General features: G+C 44.1%; 1 protein-coding gene across 3 annotated transcripts in view; it reads right to left on the bottom strand.

The window, feature by feature from the left end:
* LOC137878872 (fibroblast growth factor 14-like) overlaps positions 1–20,811 on the bottom strand; it is a 42,126-nt gene that overhangs the window by 7,308 nt on the left and 14,007 nt on the right. For 2 of the 3 annotated variants that reach the window (XM_068719335.1, XM_068719338.1), the window contains exons 2-4: positions 13,262–13,372; positions 10,181–10,284; positions 184–382 (exon numbers count right to left, since the gene is read on the bottom strand). In XM_068719335.1, the coding sequence (XP_068575436.1) occupies positions 184–382; positions 10,181–10,284; positions 13,262–13,372 (414 nt within the window). Of the gene's footprint in view, positions 1–183; positions 383–10,180; positions 10,285–13,261; positions 13,373–20,010; positions 20,620–20,811 lie in introns of those variants that run through there. The other variant, XM_068719337.1, reaches the window with a different exon arrangement.

Raw genomic sequence — 20,811 nt, 5'->3', positions numbered from 1 at the left:
GGAATTGAGGAAAAGAAAGAGCAGAAGAGAGGTTAAAGAAAGTGTACAGGAGGAGAAAGAGAGGGATGGATATGAATGAAGGAAAGAAACAAAGAACGTGAGGAAAAGGTGTGTCTTTACTCTATAATCCAAGAAAACTTCTGGTCAAAAACCCGAGTTCATGTGTGTGTAATTGTGCGTTACCTTCTATAGGTTTAGGCAGGAAGTGTGCGGCTGGTTTGGTCTTCTTGACCCTGTTTCCCTTCATGGCTTGTCCCTCTTTATTGAGGCCCAGAAACCAGGCCCGGCCCGACTCCTTCTGTCTGTAGAGCATCGAGCTGTAGATCACGTAGTAGTTCTCAAACACCGACTCCTTAAACTTACACTCCGCTGTGAACAGTTCCTGAGGAGACAGACAGAAAGAGACACCACAAAACGCTTTATTGAACAATTATTATGAATGTAGAATAAACCATAACCCATATTGACCAGCCACAGACGGGGAGGAGCAGCCGAACACTGACTGAATGACATGTCGTTCTCCCCAGACTCTCTCTCTGTGTGCACATGAACAACAAACTAAAAGGATAAAAAATAAGAAGCGGATTGATTCTGGTGACACAAAGCCTTAAAAAAATCTTCCTCCCACCCACATCGGCTCTGATGTTATGTGTCAGAACTCTGTTCCATGGTCGCCTTCAGCGGAGCCTATTTCAGCACTGAATCAGGGTGTTATTCTTACCGGCAGAAAAATTGAGTCTCCCTAGTGTCCTCTTGCACTACTGAGTCACAGCAAGTATCAATGGCAGCCTGAGATGAAACACACTTCTTTTGGAGGGGTCGGAAAAAAAATCAGAAAACTGCAATTTCTCAAGCTACAAAAAAGCCTAAGCTCAGGACAATAACACGTTTCCACTGCTTTCTTTTGTGGCATCAACACAGCAGGAGATCAGTCTGGGATAGCAAGCCTCCCAAGCAGGGCTGCAGCTTATGATTATCAAGTAATCTGTGCATTGTTTTGATTAATAAACAAATGATTTAGTCAATAAAATAGTGAAACATTTCTCAGAACCCAATGTGACATATTTAGCATCTTCGCTTCATAAATACATCAATCGTCAACTAATTGATCAATTTCAATTGAGCAACTATCGGTGCATTATTTCCCAGAGGGACTTTTAAGTCCCACTCAAGTGTCTTCACTGAGCCAATGTGAGTTATGTCCTCTTAGTATTTGGATAAGATTTAATTACATTTTGGATAATTCTTGGGGGAAAATGGGATTCTTTTTCAGTCAATAAACCAAAACACAAGCGGTAATTACCACACCAAGATTATGTGGTAATTTAAGACAGAAAAAGCCTAAAAAAAAAAAGGCAGATAAATGCTGCATGTACAACAGATGTATTTATGCTTACACAGTATCAAGAGGTATATAAAGAAAAATACCAAGATCACCAGACATCATTAGAATAAACAGTCATTCAAAGCTGCATATAATTGTAGCCACTTGGAGGAAGCGGAACATGTTGAAAACACATCTGACATGTTGTCGCCTCAATAAGTCATTGACATTTTACAGATCAAGCTGACTTGGATTTGGATTTTCTGTCACGATGACAAAAGGTGAAATTTAAGCCCAATAATCTTTTCTCAGTTCTTCTTCACCAGCGAGTCCCTAACGCTGTCTGACATTTGGTACTTGGCATTCAGGTGGGTTGTCCTTTCACATTATACATAATTATTGACCCATTTTTAATCCAAATGATATGTAGCTTTAACTATCGCTGTATTTTCACATCGTCATTATCTTGTATAACAAGAATCTTCCTATCTTTATCACGTTTCTTGAGGGAACTCTCATAATCTTTTGGTATAAAATGATTCAATGATTCACATTCTATCATTGAGACAGTTGCTGAGGATATTAATAGTGTTAATAAACTACCCCTCATGTGGCTGAAGAGGCTCCTGCCAACCCAAACAATCACCCCGGAGGTCCCCAGACCCCCGATCGAGAAGTGTTTGTCTAGACCGCCTCTTATTGGTTGTTGTGGGCCTCTTGCCAGAGCCATAGACACATTGTCATTCAGCTCAGGTCTGTCGGTCCGAGTCTCATAGCAACATGAGGAAGAGAGGCGACACTGTAGCCGTGGCAACCAACCAGCGCTGAGAGGGAGGGGTCAGTTTTGTAGCGGGGGGGAAGGTGCAAGAGCGAGAGAGCCAAATACACACAAACACTTGCATTGCTAATTCAACATATATTGTGCTACATCTTGTGCTCAACCACATCCACTCATGCTAACATAGAGACACTTATTAAAGGCAGGGACGGGTGGCCTGTGAGGGCTCAGACGCTGACACACACACACACACACACACACACACACACACTTGTGGCTCTAGGGGATGAATGGAGGGAGATGTGGGGGATCGCTGGGATTTGAAATATGACTAAATGATTGGCTGGCGACAAAACAAGACAAGGTTATAATGAATGAACGCTCTACTTATTGCCAATGTCAGGCGACACACACACACACATCAAATGTTCTCCTTTGGTAACCATGGTTTTGATTGTGTGCGATTGTTCGCAGAGGAGCTTAATATTTTTTCATTAACTGAAATTATATATACTTAGTCTTGACCTGCACCCCATATTCATTATTCATCTGTTGAGGAGGACGATCTTTGCTGGCGTGCAGAGAGCAATGCCAGACACTTATTAATGTTGGCCAGTGAGGTCATACATCATTTAATGCTGCTTTTAGAATAAAAGATGTTCGATGCCGAGGCGTCTCTCGCCCCTCGTCTGAATAAGAAACACTTACGCTCGACTGAATTCAGAGAGGAAAAGTGAACTGTGAGGACGACTCCAGATGAAAAGCTCACACAGCCTCACAGGTGAGTCATTTCAAACCACGCCGCCTGCCTCCTTTGGTTTCTGTCGTCCTTTCTAAATGGCCACGTCCACAAGCTGCCCGCAGAAAGAAGACAGGGAGAAAGAATGAATGAAAGAAACGGAGGGTGGGGTTGGAAATTGGGACATGAAGGAGACAATAAATCACCCGGTGAGGAGGACGACGCCTCCTGATTGGAAACACAGCAGGGGATTCTCTCTCTCTCTCTCTCTCTCTCTCTCTCTCTCTCTCTCTCCTCTTATCTTAGCCTTTCTCCCATCGCTCTTCTTATTTTTCTCCCTCTGTCATTTCTCCGTGCTCTGCAGAGATTTAGTGGAAGTGAAAACACTGCACACATGCACGCTGTTATCTTTTGAATGGCACGTACATAGATGCATGCATCTTAGCCCGAATAGCAAAGAGATAGAGGAGCGAATGTTAACATGTTTTAACATCCCGCTCCAAAACATGCTAAATGGATAGAAGGAGCACTTTGTCCCTCGTCCATTGAAGATCGAAAATTAAGAAACTTAGAACCAGAGTGGGGAAATCCAAACCCTCCTATCATCGCTCTAAACCAGGCGTATTCAAAGGCTGACACCGTGGGTCCCCCTCAGACAAAATTGAGAGAACTGTGCCAACATTATAGCAAATTGGCACAATTTAAAAGTATGCCGAATTAGCTATTATCAGATTATTTTTGCAACGCTCCCATGGCTGTGCAGACAGCTATCACTGCAGCGCTTTGATACTGAAGAAACCTTAAAAAACGTGACAAATCTCGCGAGAGTTCTGAAATTAAAAGCAGCGTCTCGTTTCTATGACTTCTAAGCAGATTTATTCATGTATTCGCAATGGACATCGGAGATAAGGAGATCTATAATGACAGAATGGCAACACAATTACTTATGGCAATGTAATTAAAGAGTGATGGAGCCTGATAATTTACAACCCATCCGTCTAATGTTCCAGTGATGGTATCGAGGAGTTGAATTCAATGCTGAACTACGGAAGTGTAATTCCACCTGTTGTAACCTGTACAGTGTGTTCTTTCATAGGTCAGTCAGTCCTTTATCAAAACTATTCACATGACGTCGTTATATTTGGCTCAATTTAAGCACAAAAACTGCCCTCTGAGTTAAGGAAGCAAATGCAATTGAATTATGTTTAACTGCTCTTTTATTGAGAATTTAGTTGGAATTATTAATTCTTACTCAATTATGGGAAACTATAACAAAGTATGATTATCATCATATCAACACCTCCAAGTTAATTAATAGTAGTTATGAATTATCACCAAACTGTTGTTTCTTATTTTATCTTTAACCTCCATAGAAATATGTTTAATTAATCAAATGACAACATTGCAGTTTCATTATTCATAAATATGAGGACGCATCGTTCAGATTTTTTACTTGCTCTACTTGTAACGTTGCTTAATGCGACTAAGCTCAAGGAAGTTGTTTTTCATCGCAACGATTATGTATGTGTGTGTGTGTGTGTGTTTGTGTGCACTGCTCAGTGAGTGGGTGTGTTTGTTTCCAACACCAGTTATTATCACAGCACTAATTACCCAGGGGAATTGTGGGTAAACAAATCATTCTAAAGAAAAGAAAAGCCCACGGAGAAGAAGGAAGAGGAGGAGTGGAGAGAAAAGTGTCGGCGCATGAAAACAAAAGTGAAGAGGGCTCTTTGAGAGGAAGTCCTCCGGCCCAGACAGACCGGATCAAAGCATCAATCCGACTCCAATCACGGCGTCGCTCTCGGCGCGTCAGAAGCCGCTCCAGACCGGCACACCTGATCCAATTACGCTGTTATGAAAATGTGCGGCCCTTAATTGGATCAGGTGTGTTATAGAGCTGGTAGCACAGGCTCTCCTTGAGGACGTGGGGACGATATGAGGAGAGAACTTCTGCAGATCATTTTATCATTCAAACTGCGTCATGCGTTCTGTTTCTTCGTGTTGCTCAGCATCACATCGCTGGTAACGGAAGTTTGAATAATAGTTCGAAGGGTTGAGGATGGATTTTACAATTCTGGAAAGGTCCAAATTAAACTCAGTCTAATCCGGTCTGCTGAGGGTTTGTTTGCCACCTGTTCTGGACCTGTGAAAATAGGACTTTCAATTATTTCCGTAAATGAGTCTTTGAAGCTTATAAACAAATTATTTTTGGATTAATTTGTAAGGACATTATTATCATATTGCTGCATTTTCACCACATCGGCTTGTCTGGGGTCTGCTGAGGTCGAGTGCATTTGGATCGGGTCTAATTATAATTGGGTCTATTCAGGTCTGGTCTGAGCGTGTTCGGGGCCCACATCAGATCAGGTGTCTTTTCGTTTGTTTCAGATCCGGTCGGATTTTTTTGGACTTAATTTTAGTGGCAGCAAGTTCAGTTTGCAGATTTGATTTCTTCCACAGATAAAATGCAACCACAATAAGCCAGCCTTTAAGTCTTTATTAAAGGTGAATACGTCTTTGAGTTTGTGGCTTATTAATTTCTACAGATTTCTGAATGCATCAACGTCAAACAGAGAGTCGCTGAACGGCTGAACAGAAGGTGCTTCGTGGGAGGAACGGCTGGGAATGGGTCTCAAACGTCAATTGGACGATAATATTGTAGAAAACCAGCTCTTTGACTGCGATGTCCGCCCTGCGGAGCCTCAATAACATGATGCACATCTCTGAAGAGACCCCACAGCGCACCAGCAACCAATTCATTCTCCAGTCACCAGAAACCGTGTGTGTGTGTCATGACTCACATGGCAATAACATTTATTCTCTGTGCCACTCGTCCTCCTTCTCATCTCTCTGGATGCAGACATCACAGGACTCACTCTATCTGAGTGCTGCACCGACTGCGTTGTGAATGGAAGTACACGCCTACGCACACTGACACACACAGGTACATACGTCGTAGAGCACACACACACACACACACACACACACACACACACATTCTTGTGTTTGTTGAAAACATCCTGTTGTGAGAAAACAGCTCAGGAGGAGAGAAAATAAATATGAGAAGAGAAGATGAAACGGAAATGGAAGGACGAATCCACGACAGAGAAAAGAACACACAACGTCTCCCCTGTCTCTCCCTTTTATTGTTTTCATGAATTAAACAGAAATTAAACAGCAGCTATTTTAATAACAGATTTATTTTACTATTTTTTTTTTTAAATATTTCTCAAACATTCTCTGGTTTCATGCTCTTAGATTCATGTTTTGTGATGATGTAGTAAACAGAACATATTTGGGTTTTGGACATTCAAAGATGTTACCTTGGGCTCTAGGACATTAAGAAAAGTGCACAGTGAACGGTAGAATGGACAGTATTTGTGGGTGGTTTTATTTGCCAACATTATAATCACACTGTGGTATGTATAGGATGAAAAGGCAGAGATGAATGGCATTTGTTTTTGATTTAATATGCTTCCATATTGTTTCGTAAAATGTACTTTTATTTTCTGTGTTATTCAACAGGTCTACTCGACCTGTTTTCAGCACCAGGATAAGTCTTGGTTTGCTGATTATTACAGGATAAATTCATCATTTTTTTATTGGGATTTAAATGGCCGTTCTGACACATACCTAAGCTTCTGATTTCCTTCAAAGGGACTGAGAGGTTTTGTGGAGGACCACATGTATTGAGCCTCCCTTACTCCCTCATGTTTCTGGATAGAAGAGAAGGGGGAGGAGAAACGAAGGGGAAGAAAAAGACGGACGGAGGACGGAGTTGAATTGATGGTGTTCGGGCTCCCAGGACCTCTTCAGCAGACAGACTCTAACAGTCTGGCTCACAGGAGCTGGCATGAACAAACACATTTCCATTTCTTATCTTGGTTGGTGGCCAGTCAGCAAAATTCAGATTTTGAAAAACAAGCAGATTTTTTTTGGGGGGGGCACTGGTGTACACCAACCTCAGCCATGGTCTAGAGACATGTCGTGACCACACCGGCACAGAAACAGGATTTCATGCTCTTGTATGCATCGCATCATAATATTATTTTTCAGGAAGAAGATATAGAAGGTGATAATCGTAAAAGTCAGAGGAGCAGCAATAGTGGTATGTTGCAAGAAACGTGTCAAAGTCAATTTCCTCTTTCACCTTTCAGCTGACATCTTGAAATCTACACCCACACACACACACACACTAACGCGTGCATTACACACTCTTTTGCACACACTCTTGTCACTCCGAGTCTCATTCACACACACGGTCGCAAACTCATCAGCACTCCCCCCCCCCGCCTCGCTTTCCCCCAGCATTCGCCATAATTATCACATAGCAGCTCATTGCACACTGTGCCATCTGTTAGTCGCACGCACGCATGCCCAAAACCCTCAACGCGCACGCACGTGCACAACCGCACACTGCCAGATGCTCGGGATCTTGGATTAATAAGACAGTCCTACCATGTATAACTAAGTTTGCAGCATATCATTAACAATTTGCAATAAGAGGATAAAGAATCGCATTGAGAGCGGAGCGGCATAAATTTGGGAACGAGCCGAGAGAACACACTTCACAAGGAAATGTCCTAAAATAAAAAAAAAATGTTCCGACAGGGGAAGGCAATACAGATGAAAGTGATGTCACAACAATAATCCCAGAATTATCTTGACGGCTCCATGTTGTTTTTAATCCGAACAAGATCTTCAGATAAATATATTCTAGTACTGACATACATACAATCATGTTCCTTCAGACACAAAACAGTATCCGACATGCAGTTAAATATAACATCATTTCATGCACACTGTATTTAGTTTTCAGTACACCCGGTTTTGATTAGAGGAGCAGTCACAGGGTGCTTAAAATCCCTCAAAGATGTGTGTTTGAACCAGGAATATCGAGTTACTTGTTTGTTCATAAAAGTTCTTCCAAAGACAAAACGCTGCTTGTAATATCTGTAATATCACCAACATGTCACGGCATGCCGTGTTCAGTTGAAGGTGCAGGAGCTCGAATGGGATTTGTATTGACTTCCTGACACCTACACACAATACATAACCTGGCGAGACGGAAGATAATCCAGACTGTGTCCGATAAACGAGCTGCTCGACCCTGAAGCCGCACCAATAACGCACACATAGAGGTGAACGCACCGTCCTCACCGGCCTCACCGGCCTCACCGTCCGCTACACCCGTGGCGACCTCTTCAATCAGCCAATGAAACACCAGGCGGTGCTGACGTCACGGTTAATTAGACCTGCTGCATGTAATTCACATATTCGTTATCATGTAGCTGCATTCGCATCAGTCACAGAGCTGGAACATGATCACACACCCTCACTTTCCCTCGGTTTAGTAGGGGATTTCTGCTGTGTGTGTGTGTGTGTGTGTGTGTGTGTGTAGGGGGGGACTCCCCCTCTTCAATTATTTACAGGAAGCCCTCATGCATCTGTGACTTTCAGCGACAGGCTGAGAAAGCCCAGCAGAGCAGCACAGATCTCTTGTCTTTCTCCTCCCGATGACTCCGTTCTCTTCCTCTCATCCCTTTGTCGTCAACATTTTTTCCTTCCTCCTCTCCGTCTTATTTGGTCTTCCGTCTGAAACCTTTGTCCTCCTTCCTCTCTGGCTTCTTTTCTCTTTAGTCTACAATGATTTTTGTCCTTCCTCTGTATCTTTTTCCTCCTCTGAAAACAACCTTTATCTCTGTCCTCACATTGTCCGTGTCCTATTTCTTGCTCCCCTCCTTTCTTTTTCCTTCCATCCAAGTCTTTCCTTTCTTCTCACCCCTCCTTCTTTCTTTCATGATTGGTCCTGGCCTCGCCTTTATTCCTCTCACCTCTCCCTTTCATTTCCCTCCTTTCATCTCCTCCCCTCCCCTCCCATTTCTAGTCCCCCGTCCCCTCTCTCCATCACCTCTCCGTTCCCCTCCTCCCCGGCTCCCGTCATCTCCACCCCAAAAAAAGAAATGAAGGGGAGGAAAGAGGGATGATGTTAGGGAGAACAGACGTCAGTGAAAGAGTGTGAACTCACTCTGAAGAGTCAGCACGGAAATAATTCATATTCCACTCAAGCAGATCTCCGAGCAGCCGGCCGCTCCTCCTCTACCTCACTTCCTCTCCACTTGCTCTTCACCACCTCCCTCACCTCTCGGTCCAATCATGTCTTCCATATTGTTCCCTTTATAATAACACTAATTTAGCTCTTTTTTTGGTTTAGTATGTCGATTTCATTCAGAACTTGAAATTATTTGGTTTTCTTTTTCTTAATATTTTGCACTCAGGGAGAAAAAGCCTCTGGAGTTGCATTAAAACGCATACTTGTCCAGAATCTGACAAATCACTGGCATCCATTAAAAGCAATTCATCTCTCTCTCTCTCTCTCTCTCTCTCTCTCTCTCTCTCTCTCTCTCTCTCTCTAATGCACCTGCCTCCAACATTCTGTCGCACAAAACCTCAAATTTGTGTCTTTTGACATGAGAAAAGCTTTTATTGTATCATGCATGCCTCGATTCTCCTTTAAATTTAAGCCTAAAATGTAAGTGACACATTGTATAATTTAGAGCAGGATTTGTCTGTAACTGCTACTTAAGGTGAGAAATCCATTTCGCCTCATTCTGCTCAGTGTGTCGTCCTTCAGACTCAGGGAGTGTGAACTAAAATCACCCGATGGTTCTTTTGAGCTGCGTTGTGAGATGAGCGTGTCAACCGGGCCAGTGATCTATTTATCTCAGCAGGGTTCAAAAAACACTTCATGGTTTTCAATGAGAGTAATCTGAATATATTGGATAAAACTATCTATTTCAAGTGGTCACCTTGGGCTCACTATTATTCACTATCCTGACAGTTTAGAAATCTAGTGATTAATCGATTAATCCAGAAACTAACAGGTAGATTAATTGATTGACCTTCTTTGTTGTTTTTCTTTTGTTTTTGACGCCTAAAGTCAACAGACGTTTCCTCCTTAGTCACTGTAAGCCTTATTTGTCCTCACTCCTGTGGATAAAGTAAAGTCTTATAAATGACCAGAGATTTGTCAAAGCAGGCTGGTCCGTCCATTTGTCTCCCACAAATAATTACCGCAGCTTAAAACCAAACACTCGGGACCTGGGTGAGCGACACATGATTTGCAATTAAGCCCCATCATTTTCCAGAAAGAAGCATTAAGCCCTGAGTAGGACCAAAAAAATGAAAAATGATAAAAATGATGCACAGCCCAGACAGACAGTAAAAATAATGTCTTGTGGACACTGTCCATCTGGGATTTCTCACCCTTGTGTGTCCATGCTGGTATGCTGCGTGTGTGTGTGTGTGTGTGTGTGTGTGTGTGTGTGTGTGTGCTTACCGATGAGTAGAGGTGACCCTCTCCGTTCATGGCGATGTAGAGGCCAGTCTTCACCGATTGGATGGCCACGACTCTCAGACCCACAGGAATTAAGTTAAACAGAGCTGAGGACAGAAACAGAAGAAGTGAGTTTTAAGTGCCTCGCGTGTGTGTCTCTCTTTCTCGATATACGGCGCTCTGAGAACCTCAAATGTCAGCTGGTCTGTTGCTCGGTTAGCTCGGTTAGTTCACGGTGAGGTGAAGAAGCAGCTCGGCCTCCAGGGGGCCACCAGCAGGGCTTTTAAAGTCAAGAGTTTTGCAGAGGAGAAGTCTGCAGAACATTGACCGAAAATTCAGACCACAGCTTTAAATTAAAAAAAACCCCAGTGATGATTTGTCTCCAGAGCTCTGGAATTTAAAAATAAGTTGAGTCGTGTCGAAGAAGTGTGCCTTTTCTATTTTATTATAACGCATCAATCGGAATAAAAATAAGACAAATTAAAACATTGACTTTCCTTCCTCTTTGCCACTTGTGTTTTATATTCTGACTGTAAGTATTTGTCCACATCATTTTAACGTCGGCCTATTCTTGTCCATGTTTTTCCAGGGCACCGTCGTGCTCTCGGCTCCACCGGGTCAGAGTTATTTGAAGAGCAGCGGTCGGTGATGCTCGAGGAACAGACAGCTGATCACACCCTCACAGCCTCGGGCAGATTCTCCAAAGGACAGGGCTGGTGTCACCGGTGTGTTTGTTCACTTCCTGCAAACCCGTACTGTCTTGTTTCGTTCCAGATTTGTTCCACTTTTGAGATATTAACCTTTTTATTTCTTTTATCTAGTTTCTCGAGGCTGTGACTGGCAGCTTTTCAGTGACAGCGATGGTTTACTTTTAGAAAACAAAACTATTTTACATGAATTCAGAATTAACATATATAATATATTTGCTAAATGTGTTGGACGGTTACATGCAGTTGCGGCTTTATTAAATGCTGCAGCAGACGACGATGTCAAAATAAATCCGAGGAGGAAACTGAGGCTGTGTTGCACTCAACGCCACATTTATGGTCTAACCTGGTTTATGATGCATTTTAGGGATGTTTTCATCAGTTATTGATGATGTATTTCATTTCTGGGTTGTGGCTTGCAGCCCGTGGCTCGAGTTTAAAGACGTTAATTGTTTCATGTTGTGAGTTTAATGCCAGGAAACGGTGGAACTGTTGCAATTTCGGTAAACGTAGTGCTGACAGTGTGTGGGAATGCATAGCTTTCATTTGCGCAGCTTTTGAAATATCTGCCTCTCCCCGACACAATGGAGACGAACAGAATTTTGTTTGTGCCGCTCCAAACATTTGCAGAGTTCATCTGCAGTGTGTCTTTTCTAAAAAACACTTGATAATCCACTGTGAACGGCTCTTATTCTGAATACTTCTTCAATGGCCACATTAGGTTATACAACTAACCTATTCATGGGTTGAGGATCAGGTAGTCTAAAAACACTTAATTGATCCTTTCAAGCTCAATGGTGTAACATGTTTTGAAGGTTGTGGCCCTCTCTAAAAGGACGATTCATTTAAATAAAAGGTGTTTGTTGGGATAGGTTGGATCGAAGGTTACCGCTTATTTCAGTGAGCCACTGCAGAGCTTAAAGACTCACCAGCTCGCAAACTGCGGGCTGAAGCTGTTGATTTGAATAAATTAAACTCCAATCATAAAATGAGGGGCATCCCTGCCAGTGTGCCGTAACACACACAGAGATATCATTGTGTAATCGTAACAGAAACAATGACCTATGATGAAGGCCGGGAAGATGGACGCGCCATTTGAGACCAACAGCAGCGCTGGTTCTCTCTAATCAAGGGCTGATTACACCTGGGATGTCAGTCTGAGCCCTCATTAATCAAGGTTACATAGAAGTGGGCTCCACCAACCGGCGTCAACACTTTTCTGAGTTGAGCGGAGGAAATTTGAGTGCGCGCAAGTTAGTACACCTGCAAGTAATCATCCTGCATAAATAAACCTGCCAGATTCATTAACATAAAGATATGCGCCCAGCTGATTGGAGATGCAACAACAGTCCTTTTAAAATGCTGCAGGAAATGTCAGCGATGTCTCCCCTCGGCTGAACGCGGCTCAGCCAGAAAACAACAACAACAACAACAACAACAACAACCCTGACAAACAAATTAAAAATGAAGCCTGGCAACGAGCTGCAGTGAGTTCTGTTCGATCTACACGCCGAGCTGTGGCAGAAATCTAAAATGGTGATGGTAAAGACATCCGCCAAAAAAAAATTGAAAACAAACATAGCAAACAAGCGGGACGTTGCTGCAACACGCGGATGGAAGGGAGCGACCGGCTTGGCCAATGTGGCAAGAGCACTTTGGACAAGCGAGTGGCTCGATTACTGATTCGCGTTTGATTTTCTCTCATCGCTCTCAGCGCTTCAGAATATAGCAATGGCCACATGAATCAATAAGCCATCCATCTGCAGACGCTCCCTGAGGGCAGAGGTCCAATAAACTAGGATTCAAGAAACGAAACCCTCCGAGCGGCCACTTGTCGCATGCAGCCGAACAGCTGGTGTGCTCGCTGAAAAACCCACAGAACGCGGCGTAATGAAAATCTTTACGACCGCATATACTGCGACGTTCAATCATTACCAACAACTGTCAGTCATTTAGATTGCACAGATTGTTGACAATGTTTCTAATTCCCTTGTAAACAGAGGGGCTTGACCCTACTTTAACTGTTGAATTATCTCCATAATAAACACGATGCATTACATGTTTCTTCTGCTGCTCGCCCCTCTTCACAGAGAGACACAACTGTGTCTTTCGACCTTCCATCAAATCAGCTGAGGACAAGAGACAGACATGTCTCTAAATAACTATCTGCCCTTGAGAGACAATGTCTGGCTTTTTCTTTTGCTGTGATGAAATTCTGGTTTTCTCTTTAAGTCTTTCCTTTTCAGATACTTCATGCATTGTCTGTTTGCAAATGTATACCTTTCCCCAAATGTACTGTAATATATCGGCACACCTGATAGTGTATGGTATCTATCTGTGTGTGTGTGTGTGTGTGTGTGTGTGTGTGTCCTCTTACAGGAGTTGGTGCTGTCGTCTTTGGTCCCATCCATGCTTCCATCCTGGCCCATCTGGAGATAGAAGCCCTGCCTGCAGAACAACCTGGTCACTATGCCCTTCAGCTGTGGTTCTACACAACACACACACACACACACACACACACACACACACACACACACACACACAAACAGACAGACAGAGACACAGGGGGAAGAAGAGTTGAGAGGAGCCGATCTTCAAAATCAGGACAGCCCCGTAAATAATGAACAGGCGAATGAAAAGAAAATGATAAGTTTTGTCAGCTTCCACAGAATGATTTATCTACAAATTCATCCCCATAAATCAATTTCTGAACAAATCCTGCAGGGCACATTGGAGATACACTGCAGTTTGGCATTAAAGAAGAATGTGACCACATGCGACCTGATGCATCCTGGGGGATTTCCTGTGGAGACTAGTCGGGCACATCCAATCCATTACAGGATTCTTGGACTAATCCTTCCTTCGTGGTCATTGTTCCACTTGAATAACGCTGATGAATTATTGCTGAACCTTTGATGGCGTAGAGAAGCTTCATAATGGCTTTGCATCTCCGATATTTAGTTTCATATTTATCAACCGGTGGGGAGGATTCCCTTTATTAAAACTTAGATAACTGTGATTCTCTAATGGTTTCTCTCCACCTAAAGCACTTCATCTATAACGTGAATAATGTGTATAAATATGCTGTTTGTAAAGTACTTATCTTTGCTACAACTCACAGAAATAATATCTCAAAAACAACTTAATCACTGTTCCATTATAGTTCATGCAGTGGTCTTTACTAATGCATATTGATCCTAAACAGCAGTCGCTGTTGCCTCTCACAGTTTGGTTCGTGCTTTTCACCGTCAAATTAAAAAATGACTGATTTCGCAGAAAAAGATGAAAAACTACAAGTAGCAGAGGGGAGGAGCTAAGGGACAAAGACTGACTGAGAGAGAGAGACAGCAGGATAGAATGAGCAAAAACACATTCAGTGATGTAATAGTAGTGCAGATACAGGCAGGCGTTTGCTCCATTCTGTCATCATTACTCCTCACACACACTTACATGTGGCCACACCCTTTCTCCCTCTAGCGTCTTAAAGCAGGGGTGGGAATCCCCTTTGAAAGTGTGTGTGTGTGTGTGTGTGTGTGTGTGTGTGTGTGTGTGTGTGTGAGAGAGTGAATGAGTACAGGTGCACCCTAATGCACAGAGACAGAAAAGCAAAGACTGACCCAGTTTATGAAGAGAGAGAGAGTGTGTGTGTGTGTGTGTGTGTGTGTGTGTGTGTGTGTGTGTGTGTGTGTGTGTGTGTGTGTGTGTGTGTGAGGGAGAGAGATATAGGCAGGGGTGTTTTCCATCTTTGTGGAGGATCCATCTTGTGCAGCAGGGGAGAAGAGGGGCTGTGAAGCTCACTGCCAGCACTCCAAGTGACAAAACTCCCAGCTCACCACTCACTGTGTGCTCTCTGTACTCCTTACTGTATTTCTTTGGATTATTGTAGTTTTCATCATGTATTTATTGAATTGCTGGATGTTTTGTTCATTCTCTCTGACACTAAATATCGACATAGGTATTGACAATGAACAGGTTTGGTGGTTGCAGCCCTGTGCACAAACATCCCTAACGTCCTTTTTCTTTATTCTTTCCTATGAATAAGGCACAGCACGGTCTGTACTTTTATGCATTAAGTAAACATCACTCCATCTGACAGCCGTGATATTTTATGGTTTAAAGTTTACCTGCCCGGCATCCGTCTGTCAGCGGAACATAAATCAGCACAGACAGACTGAAACCAGTCACATATCAATCTCTCTGAGCTCCATTGTGAGACGAACGACAAGAAGAAACTGCTGGAAATGCAATTTATTGTCTCTTATCTATTTTTAAAACATGTCAAAGCTCTATATATCTCATCTATTCATTTATGAAACATACCGTGAAATGTTACCGCATTACACTTGGAGGCAAAGAGGAGAGTACAGGTGCATTTCAGTGGAACGCCAGAATACCTTTTCCTGGCTGCAGGTGTGACTCAGCTGATGGGAATTTGCAAGTCCACGCAATATACTTTCCAAACAAGGGCTTGTAGAAAAAAAGATTATGTTTCTCACAGTAAGATATGAAGGGAAGAAAGTTTTAGTTATTATGATTTAGGACCGGACAATAAACCAAATATCTAATCATCGACAGTGGATCTTGGATCAACTTATATTAACTCCATATTAAATAAATACTTCATCTGAAATCCTTAGAATTAAACTGAGAATAAATAACCATCCACAGCTAACCAGAGGTTAAACCAGCTCCCAGTCTAATCCAGACTCTCTAACGTGTCACACTGCATTGATTAGGACAAACACTACAACTGAGCCAACGCATGAAAGGACCTATTCATCTTATGTGATGTCATTCATCGTGCTATAGATTTTTAATCGCATAGTCCGGCCCTATTACAGGTAAAGCAAAGACTCAAATGGTGTTATTGTTGGTTTTGGCACAACTCCCCGCTGTAACGGATGAAAGATCAATAACTGTCCTGCTGCATCCACTCATCCTCCACTCATCCTCTATTTATGTGTCCACACGTCCGTCTAGCATCCCGCTGTCCCTTCACTCGCTCCCAACCTGACGTTCCCACTCTTCCCAGTACACCTCCACATTCTGTCTGTTACTAGGGAAATTCCCATTCTCGCGTTGCCACGGCAACTGCTTCGTGATTCCAGACTGTTCCAGTGGAAGGGTATTCCCCCATCCACACACAGACACACACACACACACACACACACACACACACACACACACAGCTACATTTTCATCATAATGTGATCTGATTCAATCAGTCAGCCTGTCAGGCGGCCACGCTGATTTGACATATTTGTCATATTGTCTGTTAATCCGCTCCAGTCTGAGTCTAAATACAGTGTTTAACATGGTATAAAATACCAACATGGGCGTCTCATACAAGCGATGCATTAAAGACCCTCTCTCTCTCTCTCTCTCTCTCCCTCTCTCTCTCTCTCTCTCTCTCTTTTTCACACACACCATCTCGAGTGAAGACGTCTCGAGCAGCAAGTGAATGCAACCCTTTCATCCTCATTTACATGAAAGCGTTGAGTGATTAGAGGAACACTTAGTGTGCTGAAAAGAGTGGGTTTCTTGTTAAAACACGGACGCTGTTGGGCCGTTCAGATCGGGTTCAGCTACAGTAAATGCGCCGCATATCATCATCATCGAGGCCTTTTCAGCCTCGACAGGAATACGATTCAGAGGGAAACACTGATGTCAACTATCGATGATCCATACCTGCTTATTATAACGCATTACGAGAACTGAGGTGACAGTGTGAACCGCAGGGCTACGTAGTGAGCTACGTGTTTTATTAAGTCAAAGTTCCACCGGACTGTCCTCACCAGGTGCCTGAAAAAGCCCAACTGGCTCCTCCAGCGTCCTCTCGCCTCACTTAACTCCTCATCTCAGCAGCGAATCCTTATTTTGGCAGGTCCATAATCTCATCCTCTCGGTCACTACGCAGAGTTCACGGCCACGGCTGAGGGCGAGACACAACATCAACACAAAAAAAATCAAGCGCCGAAACATTCAAATTGTGGTTTGGGGAGTAAAAATGTGTGAAAGCTGGTGCACCTTTCGAGGACATCTGTGGCAAACTGGTCTCAGGTAAGCAGCCGGGAACACGTAGCGTTTGAAGACAAGAAATATCTGCTCCAGGAGCACGACGGCAGCAAAGAGCAGGGAGGGAGAAGACCAATATCTGCTGTGCACAATGAATTCCATGACTATATTCCATTAACTAGCTAACAAGACATTCAAGATATCGTCTCAGGCTGCTAGAAGTTGTGATTTTATAGGCTAAACAATTAATCAAAAGAATTGTTGGTGTGTTAATCGATAATGAAATGAATCCTTTATTGCATCCCTGCAGACACACACACTCCTCACTTTAACTGTCTTCTCTTGTTTCCTCTTTCCTGTGAACGCCACAAAATCCTATGCATTAAGTAAACATCGTTCCATCTGACAGCTGTGATATTTCTCTTTGCTTTATGGTTCAGGGTTTACCTGCCCGGCATCCGTCTGTCAGAGCAGAACAGAACTGAGCACACACGGACTGAAATCAGTCACATATCAATCTCTCAGAGCTTGTTTGTGAGACGAACGACAAGAAGAAATGTAATTTATCGTCTCTTATCCTTTTCCGGAACTCGTCATGTCACTTCTAAGTGTTCATTTATAAGACAAAGTAACAAATGTTGCTGAATTAGACCTGGGCGGCACAGAGCAGAGTGTACCTTCCAGCCCGGCTTTGCATTTATGCATCTGTCATTCTGTTGGCTTATAACCCGTCTGATGTGGATATATTACAGCTGCATTTCGGAGGCGGCATGTATTACTAGAATACCTTTCTTGGCTGGTGGTGTGACTCAGCCGATGGGAATTTCTAAGGCCACATGATTTATCTTTTCGATTGAAGCTACCGAAAGCCAATATTTCATGGCAGTGGATTATCTTTTAATTTGGCGGGGAACTCCTGTCCATCATGTCACAATCAAATCCTGATGAAGCAGCTTTAGGTGAGGTAGCGGCTCTTAAAGACTGATTTCACTGCAGGACGTAAATACTGTCCTCCCACACCAGCGCCGTGAACTACCCACTCAGACATCTAATTACTAAGAATAACACACTGAGGAGAAACCTCCATCATATCACAATTGGACTGATATCACATTTGAATAAAAAGCCAATTCTGGCTCCATGGCCGTCTAACTCTAGCCGATATAAGCGCCCAAGTTTGAGCTGTAATCAACCACGTTTCTGATCAAGTAATGACGGCTGCAGATAATTTTGTCTCTCCTTCACAAAACCTCTGGAAGACAGGAGGGGAGGTTGGCATATCTCTCTCTCACACACACACACACACACACACACACACACACAGATTGTGGACGTTGCCAAGCTTTCACCAGCAGCTCTCACAGCTGGGAACACAGAGGAGGGAGTGACGGAAGAAGGGGAAAAGGAGGGAGGGAGGATGGAAAAAGAGGGAGGGAAAAAAAAGTAAAATGAAGCTGGAAGGTAGGAGGAAAAGATCTGAGGCATGTGTGGATGACTGGGCGGAGAGGAGGAAGAAAGAAGGTAAGGGAGAAAGGTGACAAAGGAGGGAAGAAGAGAAAGGAGGAGGAAAAAATAAAAAAATATGAAAAGTGGGGGAGAACAAAAGGGAAAAAAAACACAAAATGAAGCTGGAAGAGGGGAGGAAAGGATCTAAGGTAGGGAGAGAAAGGTGACAAAAAAGGAAATAAGGAAGAGAAGGGGGGTAAAAGTAGAGGAACTGAAGGTGAGGTTTGAGGAAAAGAGGATGTAAAAGAGAAAGGAGGAGAGGACAGGAGATTGTTGTCATATATTCTTCCCAAAAAGGGGGCAGAAGAAGGTGGAGGAGAAACAAGGGATGACAAAAAGGGGAAACAATTGCAAAAAATGCAGTGAAACTTGTAAAAGGAGACGGTAGGAGGGAGAAAGGAGAGGAAGCTGTTTGTCTGTTCCTCCTGTAGGGAACAAGGGAGGAAAAGAAGGAAGAATGGAATGAGAAGATCTAAGGTAGGGAGAAAGGTGACAAAAAAGGAAAGAGAAGGGAGGATAAAACAGAGAGAGGTTGTTGTTGAAGGGAATAAGGACAATAAGGAAAGTGGCCATCGAAAAAGGAAGAGAAAGATTCAGAGTAACTGAAGCGAGAGGAGGTGACAGAAAGAAAAATGGAGGTAAGAAAAGGAGGAGGTGAGGACCTGTAATTTGGCTCTCAGATCCCAAACATTGCCGTCACTCACCAGACCAAACTGGTGAAAACCAATTCCTATCAACATGACTCCTCACGGTCGCCTCTCCTCTATCTCCTCCTCTGCTCCCCTCATCTCATTTCATGCCTCCTTCTCTCCTCCCTTCATCCATCGGCACCTGCTGCTTTCTCACACAATCAATTGATTACAACAGCACTTATCGCCACTGCTATTGAACGCTGCTCTCGCTAATCTGCAATCTAATCAATTCTCTGTGCGTTGACGGCGAGACCCGTCCCAAGTTTGGAGTTGGACGTGACATCTGAATGGTGGAAATGTTGACTTTTCAACCTCGAAACACGTTTTCCGCTTTTTCAATCAGATAGAGCAATCTGAGCAAGGTGGGATTTCAAAATAAGAGAGCGGCGTTAGTTTTGTTCTTGTCATTGCCTTTAAGTCATGACATTCTGCTGCTGCTGCTGGTGACAGGGCTTCTGAATTATGAGCTGAAAATGAGAGAGCGAGGTAAGGATGCACAGAGACAGACACAGAGAGAGAGAGAGACTAGACAGACTAATCTGTGGCTTCAATAATGGATGTACCTGGAAACTACTGAACCATAGGGCACTACAAGACATGACAGTGTGCGTGCGTGTGCGCGCCCGCGTGTGTCACCACGGAGCAGAGAGAGGAAAAAAGAGGGAAGGGCGAGTCTGTCAGTCTGTGTTTGTGCATGATATTGGGGTGTGCGTGTAGGAGCGCGCGCGAGCGTGCGCCAGGCAGTTCGTGCGTGTGCAAATGTGGCCGTGTATGAGTGCGGCCGCGCGTAAAAGTGCGTGCGTTTCTGCATGTGCGTGGAAGCGCGCACCCGCATATGAATACATTGGCGTGCGTGAGATTGTCTGTGCATGCACGTGCGCGTTTGCCCCCCCCCCCCCCCCTCCCCGCACACCTTGTCTCCGTAGCCTCCTCTTCTTCAGGCCAAATATCCGGACTTTGGAGAAGATGTCGACCAGGTTCCCGTTGCACAGCCCCTGCTTCTTACCGGGGCTCTTCCGCCGCCGGTGAGGGGTCGGTCGGTGGGCGTGTTGCTCTCTCGCCTGTCGCTTCTGCCGGATCAAACCGCTGGCGATGGCCGCTGCCATGTCTCCGCCGAAACAAAAACCGCCCCGTCTCCGTCCGTGTCTCCAGTCTCCTCAGTTGTGTCCACGGAGCGGAGCGCAGACGCAAACCTCCGGTCTCCGCTTTACCGGCTATAACGGCCCCATGCTTCAGCCACAACGCGGTAAAGTCCAAAATAAGCACGCCACTGCACGTTACACCATATTTTCTGTCATCATTATTCCCCGGGCCGTTGATTTCTTGAAACCTACAGCGGTTTACCTGTCCGTCACGTTCCACCGGTCTGTCTGTCAGTCAGAGAACAGCAGCTGTCACTGAACGGCTCCTCCAACCGATTTTACCGGACCCCGTTTGTCCGTTTCTGTGACCATGGTCAACAGGCGAGACAGACAAAAAAACAGGAGAAAAAGGAGGACAATGCCTCAGAGAGCGATTCTCGCCTCTCCTCCGAAAACGTCCGTTTGTATTTCACTGACAGGAGCGCGAGGCGCGCGTGCAGCCGCGAGCTGCTCCAGCTGCGTGAAACTAGCGACAGTTACCCAGAGCATCACCGGAAAGAGGGCGGGTTGGCTTTCAAAGTGCAGGCTGGACAGGATTTGTGTTGGTCAAATAGATCGTATAGGTTGTAGTG

Source organism: Cebidichthys violaceus, unplaced genomic scaffold (genome assembly GCF_023349555.1).
Source record: "Cebidichthys violaceus isolate CVI_PGR_0920_01 unplaced genomic scaffold, fCebVio1.0.p SCAF_24, whole genome shotgun sequence".
Lineage (NCBI taxonomy): Eukaryota > Metazoa > Chordata > Actinopteri > Perciformes > Stichaeidae > Cebidichthys > Cebidichthys violaceus.
Note: the sequence above shows the minus strand (reverse complement) of the source record. Positions and strands in the feature narration are given on the sequence as shown.